General features: G+C 37.3%; 1 protein-coding gene and 2 pseudogenes across 1 annotated transcript; all 3 read right to left on the reverse strand.

Moving 5' to 3' along the window:
- Positions 1 to 238: 238 nt before the first annotated feature.
- On the reverse strand, positions 239 to 1,589 carry LOC120773495 (odorant receptor 7a-like). The gene is made up of 3 exons (XM_040102439.1): positions 826 to 1,589; positions 400 to 757; positions 239 to 319 (listed from the first exon to the last, which is right to left on the reverse strand). Exons 1-3 carry the CDS (start codon positions 1,587 to 1,589, stop codon positions 239 to 241), a joined length of 1,203 nt encoding a protein of 400 aa, XP_039958373.1.
- A 5,101-nt stretch (positions 1,590 to 6,690) lies between these two features.
- LOC120774587 lies at positions 6,691 to 8,271 on the reverse strand (annotated as a pseudogene).
- Positions 8,272 to 13,106: 4,835 nt separating this feature from the next.
- Positions 13,107 to 13,881, reverse strand: LOC120774588 (annotated as a pseudogene).
- Between the last annotated feature and the right edge of the window lie 5,012 nt (positions 13,882 to 18,893).

The raw sequence follows: 18,893 nt of genomic DNA on the forward strand, positions 1-18,893 counted from the left end.
TTCAAAATGTCACAGAACCGGAAATTTTTTTCTTACGTAGTGATTTTAATTTCATTATTTTCGCCATATGCAACCCACAGAAGGATTAAAAAGAAAAGTAAAAAATCATAATTTACCGATTCTTCTGTACTAAGATTTTAAATAAAATGAACATCAGGCTTCAAAGTAATAAATTAAAATTAACATTGCCCAATAATATACTACTATGACAACATTTAATACTAAAATGTTCGATTCTTTATTCAAACTGATGTTTTATATTCTCGCCAACGCCCATTTTGTTCATGAAGGTATATAAAGTAAATGAGAATTTGGCGATCTTGAAAGAAAAAGAAACTGAAATAATTTCTCTCGTATAAACATGTGAGAGTGTTTGTCCACTCTCATCCTTCAGCTTACCGACAAATTAGTGCCTAAGTTAATTCGAAACATCTTAACGGCTACGAAAGAGATTTCCTTCTGAGAGCGATGCAGAAAGTATATCAACAGATGACGCGAACGTTTATCCAAAGCCAACCAATTGCAATGGAAGATCGCATTCGGCAAGTTTGCGCAGTCGGCTTCGAGCATCGACGCCTGATAGCAAGTGAGTAAGGTTTGCATCAGTACACAAAGGTAATAGACAATCGTAATTACCCGATGATTCGCGTCGGCAAATATAAAAAGATTAAGCATACAGATACAGAGTACAGCGGCGGCTATTGTGAACTGCATAAAGATGGTGATAGAGAGAACAGAGCCGACAGTCTTAGAAATTCTATTGGTCGAGACAGAAAGTACAGATTTATGCATGATCAATGCTTAGCGCAGGAATGTAATTCTTACTGCAATATTTCTTGATGCGAGCGCACACAATCAATTAATTCCTGATAATTGTCCTCGTTGGTGAGATTCGAATTCGCTCCCAACCTGCTGACGCGCTCCGCAAGCAGAGTAATGTGTGTACGTAAGGCTTTGATGTAAATAGCCGGATAGAGATCGCTCAGACACTGGCTTAACAGCAGGAAGTATACGTACAGCACCTCGATGAAAAAATGCAGCCAATACTGTGTAGTAGGATGTGGAATCCAGTCAACAAGTGGGAGCCATACGTTTAGCGGTTGAGTGTGTGTAAAAATTGATGATAGCCAAGAAATTGTGGCATAACCGAAATATGAAGCCAGAACCGTTATAAATAAGCGTGCCGATTGGAGAACGTTGTCTCTTATTGCGAAACGTGCCTGTGGACTCTGATAGCGTGCATTCAAACTTTTGAAAATCGGTTCGACACTACGTAGACGATCTAAGTAAAAGGCCGTAACGATCACTTTCAGCGGTAGAGCCATCACATTGATTGTCGCTTGTAGAGTAGTCAGTATAACAGTCATAGATGAACTTTGCATAACTTGTGTGAAGCCAACAACGAAAACCAGAGGGCTCGCAAGCAGACAAATCCAGCAGATCGCCATTTGCAATAAGCGAAAGAAACCATAGGGTTTCAATGGTTTCACGCCAATTAGTGCCCAGCACCAAAACAGCAACTGAAACGATTCATTTGTCTCGAATTCTTTACTACCACGTCCATAATATAAGTCGAAGAAAGAACGCATATTCCTCGAAAGCTTTGAGCTGCAATTACCACAAAAAAATAATTATATTCTGAAATACATGTACAGGTACTTACAGCACTAAAAAAAAGAAAAAGCTGCAAAGGAAAACATGATCACTGATATTTGAAATGAAACTAAATCTGAGCTTTGTTTTGGAAATAGCGATTAAGGGGAACTGAATCATATAATTCCTATAAATATTAAGATTAAGAGATTAATGTAGCGTCTTGTACGCTTCGTAAGCCATAAAGCAACAATATTTTTTATGACCACTTCGGGGGGCTGTTTTTATAGGTACTTATTTATATAGTAAGGAGCATACTCTTGTAGAACCCCCAGAGGTGATCTAGTGAATGATGTCCAGAACATACTAAAATTATGGAAGGAACACTTATCCAGCCTGCTATGAAAGTACTTATAACTTGAGGTACGCCGTTCCATTACCCAACCATGAAGAATTTCGAATTGCAATTACCCGTCTGAAAAACAACAAAGCGGCGGGGGCGGATAGATTGCCGGGCGAGCTATTCAAACATGGCGGCAAATAACTGATAAGGAGCATGCATCAGCTTCTTTGTAAAATATGGTCGAACGAAAGCATGCCCAACGATTGGAATTTAAGTGTGCTCTCCCCAAAAAGGAAAACTGGCCGAAAAGGAAGACCAATCACAATCTGCGCAAACCACTGTGGGATAAGCCACCTCAACGTCGCATATAAGGTTCTATCGAGCGTATTGTGTGTGTATGCCGCAATGTCTGAATTTGGTATCCCCGCAAAACTAATACGGCTGTGAAAACTGAGGTTGAGTAATACCAAAAACTAAAACAGGATCGGGAAGAACCTCTCCACACCATTCGATACCAAACGAGGTTTCAGACAGGGTGACTCTCTTTTGTGCAACTTCTTCAATCTGGCTGGCGTACGCCGATGATATTGATGACAATGGCCTCAACAACAGCTCTGAAAGTTTTCGACGTAGTACCCACCAGGGGAACCAGATGAAGAGGAAGATTTCCACTCTGTTAGAAAGATCAAGTGGAGAAGGACCTGGTTTCGCTTGGAATCTCCAATTGGCGCCACATAGCAAAAAGGAGAAACGACTGGCGCGCTGTTGTTGACTCGGCTATAGCAGCATAAACGGAGTCTACGCCAGTAAAAAAGAAGAAGAAAAATTTGTATTCTAAAGAGCGCACTTGCTGTCAAAGCTTTCTTCTATATAATTTCTCAATTAGCTTTAATTTATTTATTCACAGGGGTTTCGATCTGGTCAAACGTTTACTACTTGTCGTTCACCAAACTTCAGGCCAGCTTTTGAACGCTTGCTGATCCCTTAGCCCAAGATCCTCGCGCCTTCACTCACATTTAGTGTATCTTTCATAGCAAATAGGACAAAACTGTAAATCACAACATTCAAAAATTATTCAACAATGAAGTTAGCCTGTGAGCCACTGTGAACCATTACGTAATAGAAAACTTCCTTAGTACCTAAGATTTTGTTTTAATTACTCTTGAGGACACTTCTTATTTTGCGCAGAGGCGGTAACAAAAGCAAACCTTGTTTAACACTGTCTAGCCGAAAGGAAGTACAGTTATTTATATTGCTTACAATTAGTTAACTCCCAAAAAATTGTCATATAATTATCAATACTTTAGAAGAGAATAGAAAATCGTGCTAATTTTTTAATGACTAAATTTCTAAAACTTATTGAACTCTTATTCCGGTATTACAGAATTTTTAATTAAGGTTATGCAACCTCGCATGTCAGCCACCAACAGAACTGATTCGACCTAACAAAATGCAACTTAATTATTAAAATTTTACTTACTTATGTATAACAACTTAGTGAGAAGTTTTTGAAAAGAAAGAAATTAGAAATGCATGTTCGGCTACTTTAGCGTTCGTGCTTTAGGGAAGTGTGTGTTTTCACACAGTTTCCATCTTCATTAGGGCTAAAAGCAAAAATGTATTTGGGAAGAGCATTCACCATCCGACTCGTTTATAGGTTTCGAAGTGAAAAATAAAGAGCACATAACCAGCCTACTGTTGCCTTTTTCCACGCTGTGGAGTGCGTTTATCGTGTGCTCTCCACTCGAAAGACCGTCGATTGGACTTCGGAGTGAAATGATAGAGCTACATATGTTTCATCATTGTCACATATCGATGCAAACACTCGATTCTATATAACTTTAATATCTCCGAACACTGCTCCGTGAAAAGTGAGCTCCCGCCGAACCCACTTTGCACAATTAGAGTTCATACAATTTTTACTGTGTCTGCTATCTCGAACAACTTCTCTTTACTGTCATCAAAAATGGGTTTTTGAACTTTTTTGATCTTTTCGTCGATTAGAACCTCTTTTGGTTAATTCACAAACGTATGACCTTAGAGCTTTCAAAATTATTCAAAAAATCATATGGATTTATTTTTAGTAGCGTAATGGATGTGTCAGGTTGGGGACTTTTCAATTGACCTGTCATATTATATAAGGGTACAATTGCAAAGTTTTATTGAACATCTGTCTAACTGGCAGAAAGGAAGTGATAAAAAATTAAAGTGGTTTCAAGGTCATGAAACTTATTTATTTATTATTTAAAAAGATGAATGAAAAACAGTAAGCAAAGGGAGGCGCCATGTTACATGCCGAATCAAACCATTCATAAAATTTCCCTGGAAACCTTATGTAACCTAATGACACACAGATTTCTAGGGTTGACTTCCTCTCACTTCATATTGTAAAGTTATTTTTAACTGACGAGCAAACGTGTCACAACCACTGTTAAACTGCTACATAATAACGAAAAAATCAGGTAGGAGGAGAAGAACATTATCTTTATTTTGAGCTGTCTGTTTGAATGTCAGCTACAGCGATCCAATCTCAACAATATGTTCGGAGATTATAACAATGGCCTACGCCTTTATTCATGCCAGATTTCATAAGAATATTTTGTCAAATAAAAACAAGTTTGCATACAAGAACTTAAGTTCGATCGATCAATTTGTATGGTAGCTATAACCTATAGTGTACCAATATCGGTGATATCAACAAAGGAGCAAGTTTTTTGATAAGAAAGCATGGATACCAAATGTCAGATTCATATCTCAAAAACAGCGGAAATATTTCGTGTATATGCAGTAGTATATTATGGCAGTTGCGGATGGTAAAATTGATTCAGTTCCTCACGCACATCATTCATGTACAATCCCCATTACGGACAGTCCTTATAAGCGGACTCTTTTTTTTAATGATCTCACAAATTTCATGAACACAACGTTTGCATTAAAATAATAAAGCCAATTCAGATAACCGAACATGGGCACGTTCTAATGACACTATTTAGGTATTATAAAAAATATCTCTCACACACAGACAAGATTTCATAAAATGTGTAAAGAAAATTGATTTCAGTTTGTAGTTTCCCGTTCTTTCTTAATTCTTACTAATTTGTGAAGCTGTGCCACAGTTTTCTTTAAGCACAATACACAAAATGATCACAGAGACAATAAATTGTCTCGTGGCTCAACGGAAACAAAACATAGGCTCGCATTTATTAGTTCAAAAGGCCATGTCGTTAAGAAGTTACCAATCGTGCTTAATTGATGGAAAAAAATAATAATAATTAATGCGGAATAGCCCTTTGGAGAGTAAGAGAAAGGTTTCCCTTGTGATGAGGGAGAAAAAAAAGTAACATAAGATAGCCTTCAATGACATCAGCATACTTAAAGATGATCCGCTTCGAGGTTCCCTACTTGCTTAAAGAAAAAACAAAGAATCTTCAAATTTTATGGTGAATGTTTATTATCATTCAAAAGAACATTCTTGGTCATTTACTTTTTGAAGATTATCTCTTTGAAATGTCCGCAGCTACGTCTCGGATGGTTCACCCATTGAGTCCAATTTTGGATGGCTCGTTCGAGCATTTCGAGTAACTGGCGAATCCTAACAGGAAAAAGTCTGGCGGGGTTATATCACATGATCTCTCGACGTAAACTGCGCCAAGTCTTCCCATACATCAGTTCGAGTTGCTGAGAACGGCGACGAATCGACTCTCCACGGTCTTCGAGTACCCTTTCGTCTACGGCTGCTATATTTTTTTCACTGCGTGCTGGACGTGCTCTATTCGGTCGAACATTATCCAATAATAAATGCTGGGTCTGATGTGGCTCAGTAGGCTGATTATATTGACTATAAGTCGAGCGAAGCGCCGGAAACGTATTGTTTACAGAATGAGAATTTTCTAAATAAAAATTACCAATTTGTAAACGTTGTTCAGTCGTAAGTCTTGTCCCACACACGCGTGATCTGCTCGAGCACCTGAAGAGCCAAACATTTTCGCGCGACGTGTTTATGTGAGTGGTCAATGGGGTCCTACAAGACATCGCAGCGAATTGGAAGTTGCACCACGCCAACATCTCGGCTCACATCGCCTTTCTTGTGAACAACTGGGGGGAGGGGATCCAAGCAGCATGCACCTCGACTCTCAACGATATTCCGGAAAATGTCTTCCGTGACGCCTTCAATGCTTGGAAATCGCGCTGGCAGCGCTGCATCGACGCAGAGACTATTTTGAAAGTTTTTAAGGAATTTATCTCTACTTGGATCACTGTTTTTATGCGTACTAGTACGGGTACTCTAATTCAAGTAATCTAAAGTAATAGTAACTCACAAAATTTGAAAGATTTACTGAAGAAAACACCGCGCTGAAGGGCTCAAGGGCAGGGCAACTTGGATTGACTATACCACGAAATTTCTCAAAATGCCCCAGACGATTACAGAACTGATAAACGGTCACAAGAATAATAATTTTTTCTGAAGAACTGGTTTTATTATCCGAATAGCTCGAGGAACGATCTCGCCTTGTGAAAGCTATAGAAGCATTGAAGAAGGAAATAAGTAGTTCACATTTTCCTGATTTTTCGGAAAAATAAACTTACTCATTTTTATTTCGATTCTTTGATAATATAATATGCAATTAGTATTACATATATTTTAATACAATTTAAAATTATAAAGCTTCAAAGAATTAAATTCAAATGGACAAAACTCCAATATTTTCAGCTCAGACAATACTTTTAACCAAAATTAGTATATCTTGGATTCTTTACTCCAGTTAATGCTTTATTTTCTCTCCGACACCAATTTTGGTGACGAAGGTATATAAAGTAAATGAGAATTTGGCGATCTTGAAAGAAAAAGCAAATGAAATTATTTTTCTCTTATAAATTTGTGAGAGTATTTTGTACACTCTCATCTCACGACTTACCAACAAAACAGTGCCCAAATTAATTTTTAAAAATTTAAGAGCTATAAAAGAAATTTCCTCCTGAGCGCTATGCAAAAAATAGATCAATACATGACGCGATCGTTTATCCATATCCCACCAATTGCAATGGAAGATCGCATTAGGCAACTTTACACTTTCCGCTTCGAGCATCGATGCGTGGTAGCAAGTGAGTGAGGTTTGCAACATCACCATAAGGTAATAAACAATCGTAAGTAATCCATGAGTTACGTCGGCAAATATGAAAAGGTTCAGCATGCAAACACAAAGTATGGCGGCGGCTATTGTGAACTGTGTGAAGATTGTGATCGAAAGCACAGAGCCGACAGCCCTAGAGATTCTGTCGGTCGAGACAGAAAAAACAGATTTATGCATGATCAATGCTTAGCAAAAGAACGTAATTCTTACTGTAATATTTCCTGATGCGAGCACACGCAATCAATTAATTCTTGATAATTTTCCTCGTCGGTGAGCTCCGGATTCTCGCCCAACCTGCTGACGCGCTCCGCAAGCAGCGTAATATGTGTACGTAAGGCTTTGATGTAAACAGCCGGATATAGATCGTTCATGCATTGACTGACCAGCAGAAAGTACACATACAGCACCTCGATTAGTAAATGACCCCAAAAGTGTATGGTCGACTGTGGAATTGGGAGCCATATATTTAGCGGTTGAGTGTGTGTAAAAAGAGATGGTATGCAAGAAATAGTGCCACAACTAAAATATGAAATAGTAATAGTAGCAAATAAGTGCGTCGATTGAATAACGTTGTCTCTTATTGTGAAGCGTTCCTGTGGACTTGCGTAACGTGCATCCAAGCTTTTGAAAATCGGTTCGACACCACGTAGACGATCTAAGTAAAATGCGGTAATGATCGCCTTCAGCGGTAGAGCCAGCGAATTAAGTGCCGTTTGAAAACTGGTTAGTAAAACGGTCATGGACGAATTTTGTTTAGTTATTTGCATGACACCAACGTTGAAAGCGACCGGACTCATGAGAAGACAAATCCAGCTGAACACCATATGCAATGATCGCAAGAACCCATAAGGTTTCAATGGTTTTATTCCAACAAGTGCCCAGCACCGAAATATCATCTGAAACGATTCATTTGTCTCGAATTCTTCACTACCACGTCCATAATATAAGTCGAAGAATAGACGCATATTCCTCGAAAGCTTTGCTTTGGAAGCAGAATATAAGAATAGTAAATAAAACATCTTACAGATATTCAGAAATACAAATAATTATACATTTATGAAAAAGGAAAAGAGAAAAGAAAAAAAAAGTATCTACAAAAAAGTCCTTAAAGTGAGATAAAGTCCGAACCTTGCCGTTTAAGCTTCGCTGAATGAGAACTTAATGAAATGCTGATTTTTGAAGTCTTGATTAACCACAGACTGAGTGATTGACGGAACCGTAAAACAAATCCGCAAGAGTGACAAGCTTCATTAACTATGATGCCTGTAACTGTAAAATCCTATTAATCAAAAATTGTTCTAAAATGAAGTTATAAGTACTTTAGGAAATCCAAACTACCTAAGATTACGCACTGCTTATACTGAAAGACACTCTTTATTCTGCAAAGAGACGGCAGTAACAAAACCCAACCTTCTGAAACACTGTCTAACCGAAAGGAGGTACGGTTATTTATATTGCTTACAATTAGTTAACTCCCAAAAAATGTTTTGTAATTGTCAAGTTTCTACAACTTATTGAACACTTATTCCGGTATCAATAAATTTTTAATTAAGGAAATAGAACCTTGCGTGTCAACAGCGAACTTACAGAACTACTTCGACTTAACAAAATGCCATTTAATTATAAAAATTTAAATTTGATTAACTTAGTGAGAACTTTCTCAAAAGAAAGAAAGTACAAATGCACGTTCGGCTATTTTAGTATTCGCGCTTTAGGGGCGTATGTGTTTTTACACAGTTTTCGCCCCCTTTAGGGCTAGAAGCAACAAAGTATTTGGAAACCGCACAGACTTCGAAGTGAACTTCTAGAAAGATATGTGTCAAAAATGACAACGTCTTTTAAAACAGTTGGTTAAGATGGTAATCTAAAGACCATAGCTTCACAGTTTATGAATATATTGTATAAATTCTATAATCTGGAGGGTTAGCTATCCGACTTCACTAAACCTTGACCACTTTTCATTGCAGGGCTAACACAGTTATCTTTATTGTACAGACAAAATGTAGTTACTTGTGATATAATATATATTGTCCAATCACGGATTTGCTATTTCAAAATTTATCTCTTCATATAACCTTCTTGACATTCGATATATCTACAAAACTGTAGTTTTCAATTAAAATGAAATTTTTTTGGGGAAAGATACAAAAATCGTTCACCAGATCACTTGTGGCATCCTATCCCCTTTGGTTTGGTCACTTCGATCAATGAATTAAAACTTATACTCGAGAGTAGTAATATTAAGGTTGTCTGCTATATGGACGACCCGACTGGTCTCTGTTCAGAGATGAATCTTAACCGTCTACCCCGGCTAATAGAAAGGGTACTTGACATCTTCAACTTGGCGGTGGGTCATTGCCTAATTGTCAATCCGAAGAATACATAAGATGAAAAATATTTCGCAATTTAACCTCCCCTCTTTATGGAGTAGCTTTATTGTACTCTCGAGCACAAGCAAAGATCTTGGAATTATCCAACAAACAAAAATAAGCTGGAGAGAACACACTGAAAGCAGGGCTTCCAAAGCACTTCGAATCTAGGACTCCTGCAGAAGAGCCTTTGCCCCAAAGTGACAACCTCACGTGCTCTATTCAATGGTGGATGTTGTTATAGAAAAATTGTCCAGTCAAACAACTAGAACAAGTGCGCGGGTCTGCTTGCTGGGGATTACGGGCGCAATACATTAATAAAGGCTCTGAAATATCCTCGACATATACAAATGAAGTATGATGCATTGGTTAAGGTCGCTGGCTCATTAATTTAGGTCATTGGAGCCAAACTGGACATTGGTAAAGGCATAGTATTATACTCAACATTGTTAATGTTCTCGGTTTAAATTGACAATACGACCAATGAAAGGAGACCCATAAAGAATTACCTCAATACAATGTTTTTTATTCTCCAAACGAGAAAAGTTAATTAATGGTTCTGTGATCAATAATTCCAATGGTGAAATCTTCATTTCTCCAAAGAATTAAAACGTGAAACTGGATGAGGAGCGGATTTCTTCGGTCGTAATTTATAGGCAGAAGACAGCTTCAAATTCAGTGACTTCAATTCCGTCTTTCTGGCTAAAATTGTGCCAAGTCTACTTTTGCTTTAGCCGGCAAGCCGATAAACCTTCTAATGGATAGCCAAGCGCTAATTAAGACTATCCGTATACCAATACCAATTCCCACTGCATTACGTTATGTAAACTGGAACTAACTAGACCCTCAGTAAGTACATAACTCGGAATAAAAGAAACTAAAAGGGCTGTTTGAAGCAAGGGTTCCTACAGGAACACCTCAGGTCTTGGAACAACAACACAGGGCATACCATGGCGTGAAGTTATTGGTTGTCTAACCAAAACGCTTCCAGTTCTTGGCAAGCGAGAACTTAGTAACATTGTAGGGGTCATCAAAGGCCACCTACTCTTAAGATCCCACCATCAAAATATTGGAAAAGTGAACTCGGCGGTATGTAGAGCATGAGTAGAGGATGATAAAATGCTGGAACATTATCTTTGCGAAAGCCCAGCTAAGACAAGATATCTTACATGGCTAAAAGTGTTTTCACAAACCCACTGAGTTGCTGAATAAAGCTTTATTTGGCTACCACATTGGGTGCAATGTGCTTAAGTGCGGCCGCCTACGGTCTAGTGCTCCCAGCAGGCAAATGAGAAGGTTTTTTTCCATTTTAACAGTATAAAATAGATTGATTTAAGTTATTAGTTTATATTCATGTGATCCGGTTCCAGAAAGAGTAGAATTATGGAAAGTAAATAAAATAAAAGAAATCGTGAGTCAATTTGATTACAATCAAACAGAACGGCGGAAATTATAATATCGGAAATCGAAAATACTCTTAAGTGATACCTGAGGCACCTCCAGGGCGGAAAGTCGCTAGAGTATACTAAGAGAGAAGCAGGAGTTAACTCTGCGTCCGGTGCTAGACGTGGGCATCGGAGGCGCCGCCTGCTTTACACAAAGAGCTCCCCCTTCTGACACAACCAGATAAATCTTCCAGCGAAGCGGAAGAGCGTACAGATAGCCCCTTTAAAATCGCCGAGTTCTAAGAGTCTAAAGGGGTCGGAGAACAACACTCCGTTTCAAATCCCACTCCGGTGGTGGCGGGCCAGCGCATATATATACATACATATATCTATAGTGCTCACAACTACCCAGCAGAGGTTTTGGGGTCAGAAGAGCTTACTGCGTTGCAGGATAGCATCATCATTGATGATGAGTCTTATAAATTCATCCGGCATCAGGGATTCCGGCTGAACTATAGATTCATCTTATACGGTTGGTTTTCCTGTTTTCTAGTAAGTCAACTGACAAACAAATTCGACATGTAAATTTTTTCCCAAAACCAGGCAACCATTTGTTTGGAAGTGCTTTTGTTAGATTTGATTCGTTTTGAATCATCTCTATAGTCGACTGAAGTTCGAAGCACCCTTCAGCGACTTTTTTGAGCGATCAACAACTTGTGTGGGATCCAACGTAAAAAAACTTTCTACAGTCAAATTTCCGTGTTGAATGTACGCTTCTTCCACGAATGCCTATTTGTATCACAATTTGATGATAAATCACATGATGAGCTTGCTATATTAGTTTACTCACAGTATCAATAGTTTCGAGAACAACAATCGAGTTTACTCGACCTTGACGAAATTCGTTTTGGAGTGAATTAGTACCTCAATTAAATTCACTTAACCATCGGTAAACATTGGTCCTTGATGGTGTTTCATTGCCAAATATAGAAGTATGTTTATTGCTGCACTGTTGCCGAGATAGATTTAAATATATACGCGCGAAAATTTTCGCGATTCAATTCCATTTTTTTTCCAAGATGAAGATTTTAAGTTACTGTAAGCGACACAAATAGCGCTCGTATGTCAAAACGTTCTGAGTATGCATTTTTACTAGTTTAGGTATGGAAAGAACATTTTTAAACACCTGATATACTGTTCCACCCTTCAAGAAAATATCGGAAATTTATAAAGAAAACGAAAATTTTTCAATCATCATCCAAATTTATTTTATCGCCTTTAAAGTAATACCATTTGAAGCAATTCACATGTGCCAACATTTTTTATAAACACTTTCCGGGATGGTCTTCAGCTCTCGCGTCGAATTTCTTTTGATGTATTCAATTTAGTCGAAGCGTGCTCCGCGAAGTGGATATTTCAGTGTGGAGAAAGGTAAAACTCACAGGGGGCTATATGGGATGAACACGGTGTTTGGTCAATGATAGTTGTAGAGTGTTTGGCCAAAATTTAACACAAATATGTTGATTTAAATTTTAAAACTCGACAAACACTACTGAAGTCGACTGACATAAACAGCTGCTGTAAATACACTGGTTGACAGATCGAGCTAATTTTTGGCATCAAAATTAAGGACAGTTGTACCAACCGAGGAAAAAAAATTTACCTGTCATCCATATAAGCGGGAGATTTAAATGAAGAATTCCCGATACTTTCTGGACAGGGTGTATTTTATCGACGAAACCATCAGTTTACTCGAACAATACGCAATATGAAAATTAGGAAAGGGGAACCACAAAGCATTTCATGTTATATGGACAAACAGCACTCTTATCTCACCATCATAAACGACAATGATAATGCCAGTATATGAGCGGTTGTAGAACCCTTCTGGTCAACAATTGTGTGTTCGCTTTACTGCACATTGCAAGTTCTAACTGATCACGCACTGATTGATAATCCTTCGTAAAACCATATCGTTACTAGCTGTACGAGTTTGCTTAAAAAAATCCACCATCAATACCGGGGTGTGTAGAGAAACTTGGATTGGCAAACGCTGAAAACTGTGGACACGATATCGGCAAATCCAAACCGTAGATGCATTGAAACAGTCCCGATTTTTCGGAAAAATAAACAAATGAATATTCTAATTGATTAATATTTGAAAACTATATATTAACGACAATATAAAGCTTAAAACAAGTAACATCAAATTTATAAAACTACAATAAATTCAGCTTAGACAACACTTTTACTTAAATCATTATATCTTCGCTTCTTTCTCCAGTTAATGCTTTATTTTCTCTCCGACACCAATTTTGGTGACGAAGGTATATAAAGAAAATGAGAATTTGGCGATCTTGAAAGAAAAAGCAAATGAAATTATTTCTCTCTTATAAATTTGTGAGAGTGTATTGTCCACTTTCATCTCACGACTTACCGACAGAAAAGTGCCCAAATTAATTTTGAAAAACTTAACAGCTACAAAAGAGATTTCCTTCTGTGCGCGATGCAAAAAATAGATCAATACACGACGCGAACGTCTATCCATATTCCACCAATTGCAATGGAAGATCGCATTGGCCAACTTTACGCAGTCTACCTCAAGCATCGATGCCTGATAGCAAGTGAGTGAGGTTTGTATCACCAAGCAACCGTAATAGACAAAAAAGTTGAGCATGCAAACACAGAGTATGGCAGCAGCTATTGTCAGCTGTATAAAGACGGTGATCGAGAAAACAGAGCCCACAGCCCTAGAGATTCTGTTGGGGGATGGAGAAATTACAAGTTTACTGCTTAGCACATGAAGCTAATTCTTACTGCAATAATTCCTGATGCGAGCGTACGCAATCAATTAATTCGTGATAATTATCCTCGTCGGTTAGCTCCGGATTCTCGCCCAACCTGCTGATACGTTCCGTTATGTGTACGTAAGGCTTTGATGTAAACAGCCGGATATAGATCGTTCATGCTTTGAATGATCAGCAAAAAGTAGGTATAAATAAACCACCTCGATGAGAAAATGAAGCCAAAAGTGTATGGACGGATGTGCAATCCAGTCAAGAAGTGGCAACCATATGTTTAGCGGTTGAGTGTGCGTAAAAACTGATGTTAGCCAAGAAACGGTGCAATAAGCGAAATATAAAGCGAGAAGAGTTACGAATAAGTGTGCTGATTGGATAACGTGTTCCCTTCTTGCGAAACGTCCCTGTGGATTCTGATAGCGTCCATCCAAACTTTTGAAAATCGGTTCGACACTACGTAGACGATCTATGTACAATACTACAACGAGCGTCTTTAGCGGTAGACCTAGCGCATTGACTGTTGCTTGTAGAGTAGTAAGTATAACGGTCATAGATGAATTTTGCGAAACTTGCATGAAGCCAACAACGCAAACCACCGGGCACATGAACAGACAAATACAGCCGAACGCCACGTGCAATGATCGAAGGAACCCATAAGGTTTCAATGGTTTTATCCCAAGTAGTGCCCAACACGAAAATATCATCTGAAACGATTCATTTGTCTCGAATTCTTCACTACCACGTCCATAATATAAGTCGAAGAAGGTACGCATATTCCTCGAAAGCTTTGCTTTGCAATCACCACATAAAATGGATAAAAGAATCGTTTTACAAATATTTTTAAATAAATACAGTTATTTATAAATAGGACGAAGAGAAATAATGGAAAAATATGATTATCGATTATTGAAATCGCCCGAATCCGAACTTCTTAAATCATCGATTAATGGAAACTGAATTGCAGAGTTGCCGCTTGTAGTCGTGATTCCAATGTAGATTGAGTGTTTAATGTTTCCGTAGAAACAAGATTTGATTAAATTGAAATTGATAACCTCGCTAGGTCGTCAACCATTTTCGTCTCAAACATGAGTTTAATCATAAGTTTAGTACAGCTTACAGGGGCGACCGTAAAAGGGACTAGATACCATTTTATATTGAGTATATAGGAGATAGTAGTGATCCGATTTTAACTATCTTGTGCCAATACTAGATGCAGTTAAAAGGCCACAAGCTAATAAAGAGCTCTTAAGGTTTCATCAAGGTTCCTCACTTACAATCATGTATCAGTAAGTAAAGTCAGCCGGGTGTTCGAAAATCCTGATATTAGGTATATGGAGGTTAGGTTAAGTTTTCGCCCAATTTTAACCATTTTAACACAAAGATACACAGTTGTGAGTAAATCACGCTCTCTCATTCTCATTAAATAATTCATATGTTGGCCGATATATACGGTATACAGTCACCCGGATGTTCGAAATTAGGTATATGGAGCTGGTCAATACTTTCCCACCCGATTCAACCCATTTTTTACACATAGACATGCTATTGCCAGGCAAAGATTATCCTTGAATTTCAATTATATATCTCACACATTTACCGACATTTTCAGTCAATAGTTAACTATAACTTGAACAGTTTTGATTCAATTTGGATAGTTTGTAGTCATGAGGTGGCTCACGTCAAAGACACAATTCGTGCAAAGTTTTGTCCCGTTACATTAATTGTTTCTTGATTTGTATATCGTAAAATAAAAGAATCTAAAATTGTAAATGCGAGATTGTAGTCCGATTTCATACTGTGACAGAGGAATCTCAATGTAGTCATTTTACGAATTTGGTTGAAATCGGTTTAGCAGATCCCGAAATATGCGATTTCACCAAAAAGAGAGCGATGCCACGCCCATTGTACAATTTGGAACTTATAAATCTGTCTAATACCATCTCGATGATAAAACTTTAATGTCCCTGAAGTTATTGGTTATCAATATATCGAGCTTTTAGTATTTTTTAACAGTACCATAATATCCACCAGTTATCTTCCGATTACATACATTGTCACAGTGTCGGTAGGGATACCTTCAGGCATTATCTTAACCCTTATGTTAGCAACCAACTTTACCGACGTCTTTTAACAACCCAAACATGAGTATTATAAAAATTTTTATTTTATTAAAAAATTTTTTTTTGATTATTTTTTTTTTTAAATATTAATAATTAGTAACAATGTAAAGAAAAATAAATAATAATAACAATGTAGAATTGTGAATGACATCTTAAACCTATTTGGGGCACTCCAGGTAGTCTGCCGTTGGTCATCGTTGGGAGCCGAGCAGATGCCATTGGAGAGAAAAAAACGCAACACTAGAGTCGAGTATTTCTGGTACGTATTAGATTTTTGGTGGAGTCAGACGTGTATTATTTATGATGTTTCTTTCACAATGAAAAATAAAGCTATGGAACAACTGTCGAGAGCTGACTATTTAGGTAAATAAACTTTACATATGTATATTTAACATTATTATGTACATTACTTGTATTACATATTGTTTTAATTTAAATTCTGTGTAATTAAATTATTAGCGACTCATATAATATAATAATTAATTCATTAGGTTAAGTGCAACCGAAAGAAATGAATATTTGAGAAAACTACTTGGAGATTATGACAGTGATTCGAGCGGATTATCTGACAGTGATGACAAAGACTGGACTTCAGCAAATACAGCTAAACGTCAAACTTTAAATCAAGAAAATCATTGAGAACATGGTCAACCAGAAGATTCTGAAGATACGGGAGAAATCGCTGAAGGGAATTTAGCAGTACAAGACGAGGTTTAGAATAGCGAGATTGAGGAAGGCGACAGTGAAACATTTGTTATTAACAATGATTGAAATAATAATTGTTTGTTCTTAAATAATTAATTTATGTCGTTACTATTATTTTAGGACGAGCTCAAGAATCATATGGGATTTTTATTGCGAAGTACAATATGCTTGAAGCAAAATTCGAATAACTCAGCATCAGAAAAAATTTTTACCTACGAAATTGTTGGTATAATCGCCCGACACACTAACAAAAAAGCCGAAACTATTTTTCAAGAATGTAATTCTGACCATCCAAACTCTCAGCATCAATGGAATCCCGTTACGATACCCGAAACTTATTCATTCTTCGGTATCTTGATTTGTGCTAGCGCAAATAATTCAAATACAGATCATACTTTTACTATGTGGCACTCCAATTCTTATCCGCTGTATCGCGCCACGATGGGACTGATTTTGCGTTTTTAAGACTCGACGATAGTAATACTTGAAGTCAACGTAAAAAAGAAGACAAGGCAGCTCCAGTTTGTGATGTGTAAAAAAATATTAACAGAATCTTGCCATGTCTGCAATGCCTTGCCGATAAAAAGACGCCGAAAGACTCGTAAGAACTGTGCAAATTGTTACAAGCCAATATGTGACGAGCATCCCGTGAATCTTGTGCAATGTGTTCAATGTCGTTAATTATAAACAAGTAAGAAAGGGTTAAGTTCGAGTGCAACCAAACATTTTATACTCTTGCAACTTCCAGGAATCAAAGCCTGGGAAATACTGTAAGGTATGAAAAGTTATCCAGAGGACCGAAATCCAAGCGATTATTTATGTATATATATGCATATCAGAGAGCTGCAACGAGTATGATCAAATCAGAACAAACACTCGTGCCAAAAACACAATCAAATCAACTCAGTTCATCATAGACAACATTGTTGATCAATTCGAGTACCCGCCAACGTCAACTGATTTGATGCAACATGAACCATCTGTTCTTCGGCAATCACGCTCGAGTAAACGGTATGGTTGGCTTCGGTTCAAATCGTATCATGTCAGTTCATAGCGTTGCGACGATTATTTGAATTGATGTGAAACTTCGGGTAAACTATAAGTAAATCTACGAGTACAGCAAACAACAACAATTTTCTGCTGAATTGATTTGAATCATGTGTAGCAATAAATGTATCAGTTTTGAAAATGTGTGCATGTTACAAATTTTCGAAGCGTAAACAATAGAAAATCCATCGGGTACGTACATACTTATATACATACATTGGTTATTCATATGTAGTTACTGGATGGAATTTCCATTATACATATAACATATGTGTATACATACAAATGTATTTGAAATAGAACAGAAGTGCACGAGTAAATCAGTGTGTAGATGATGATATACGAACCGAACGCTGTCGATCATTTCAATCATTGAAGCATACGTATTCATCATTTCAGGTATTATCTGCTGATGCGAACGTTCATAAACAAATCATGTATAAGCTGATCGATAGTGACTTAAAGTGGTTCTCTATCGCCGATTTGAAGACAAACGGTTCGGTTGTACATGAATCGAACTGACAGGATCAGACAGAGTAACGGAGCAATACCCGCTTATGAACAAAAATTTATTACTCGTTGCAGTTCTCTGATACATATACTATGTTTAACTCTTATACTGTCAGACACATAGGGTTTTTTAGAAAAACGATAAACATATAGAAATTATCCTTAATTTGTTTCCTATGATTTTCACTGTGTACCCGGGTACCCGTTTGCGAATGGGGCGATGCACAGTGGTCGGTCTTGTATGGAATCAGCGGCCAAAAAAACTTCCACTGCATTTATAAAAGTGAAACTTTTGCTAAAGCTTTTTAAAATCTCCCTCTCCCGTTTCCCACTCTGCCACCCCCCGATGGTAACAAATTTTAAACAAATATTTTAAACTACAAAATTTGATAAACGAAAAAAAGATTTTTTGGAATATTATTCAACTAAATCAAAACTGATTTTAATAAAATGTCAATAACATCAGGAGCGTGAATTTAAATTTTACGGACTAACGAAGGAAGATAAATATTTTTTAGTTAATTCCTTTGCAGGATGTAGCGCAAATCAAGTGCATAGAAGGATTATTAAACTAATTCCATTTCTAAATTTGAACAGGATGGCAATAGCGGGTGGACGAAAGTCGGTCGGCAGTTTTTCCAAATGTGTTCGTGCTCTTCATCATTTTGCGATTTTATTATCAGTTATACAGGGACATATGCCTTCACAAATAAATTATTGTCGTCCAAATTATTATTTTCAAATTTCTGCTTATTTTGCTCTGACCAGAATTGCCATCAAAGCGACATATTCCTATTGATAATAGGTTCCTCTAATTACCTATTATCAATAGGAATATGTGGCTCATTCCGTTCATTAATTACATTTCTGACGCAATGTGGTCCAATA

Source organism: Bactrocera tryoni, chromosome 4 (genome assembly GCF_016617805.1).
Source record: "Bactrocera tryoni isolate S06 chromosome 4, CSIRO_BtryS06_freeze2, whole genome shotgun sequence".
Classification (NCBI taxonomy): Eukaryota; Metazoa; Arthropoda; class Insecta; order Diptera; family Tephritidae; genus Bactrocera; species Bactrocera tryoni.

Bases quoted from the DNA above. Each gene is read 5' to 3' on its own strand.
- LOC120773495 (XM_040102439.1), bottom strand. From the start codon at position 1,589: ATGCGTTCTTTCTTCGACTTATATTATGGACGTGGTAGTAAAGAATTC. The intron at 758-825 runs GTAAGAATTACA...CTCGACCAATAG, and splicing joins TCGCATCAAGAAATATTGCA to AATTTCTAAGACTGTCGGCT. The intron at 320-399 runs GTAAGCTGAAGG...TTTTCTTTCAAG, and splicing joins ACTTAGGCACTAATTTGTCG to ATCGCCAAATTCTCATTTAC.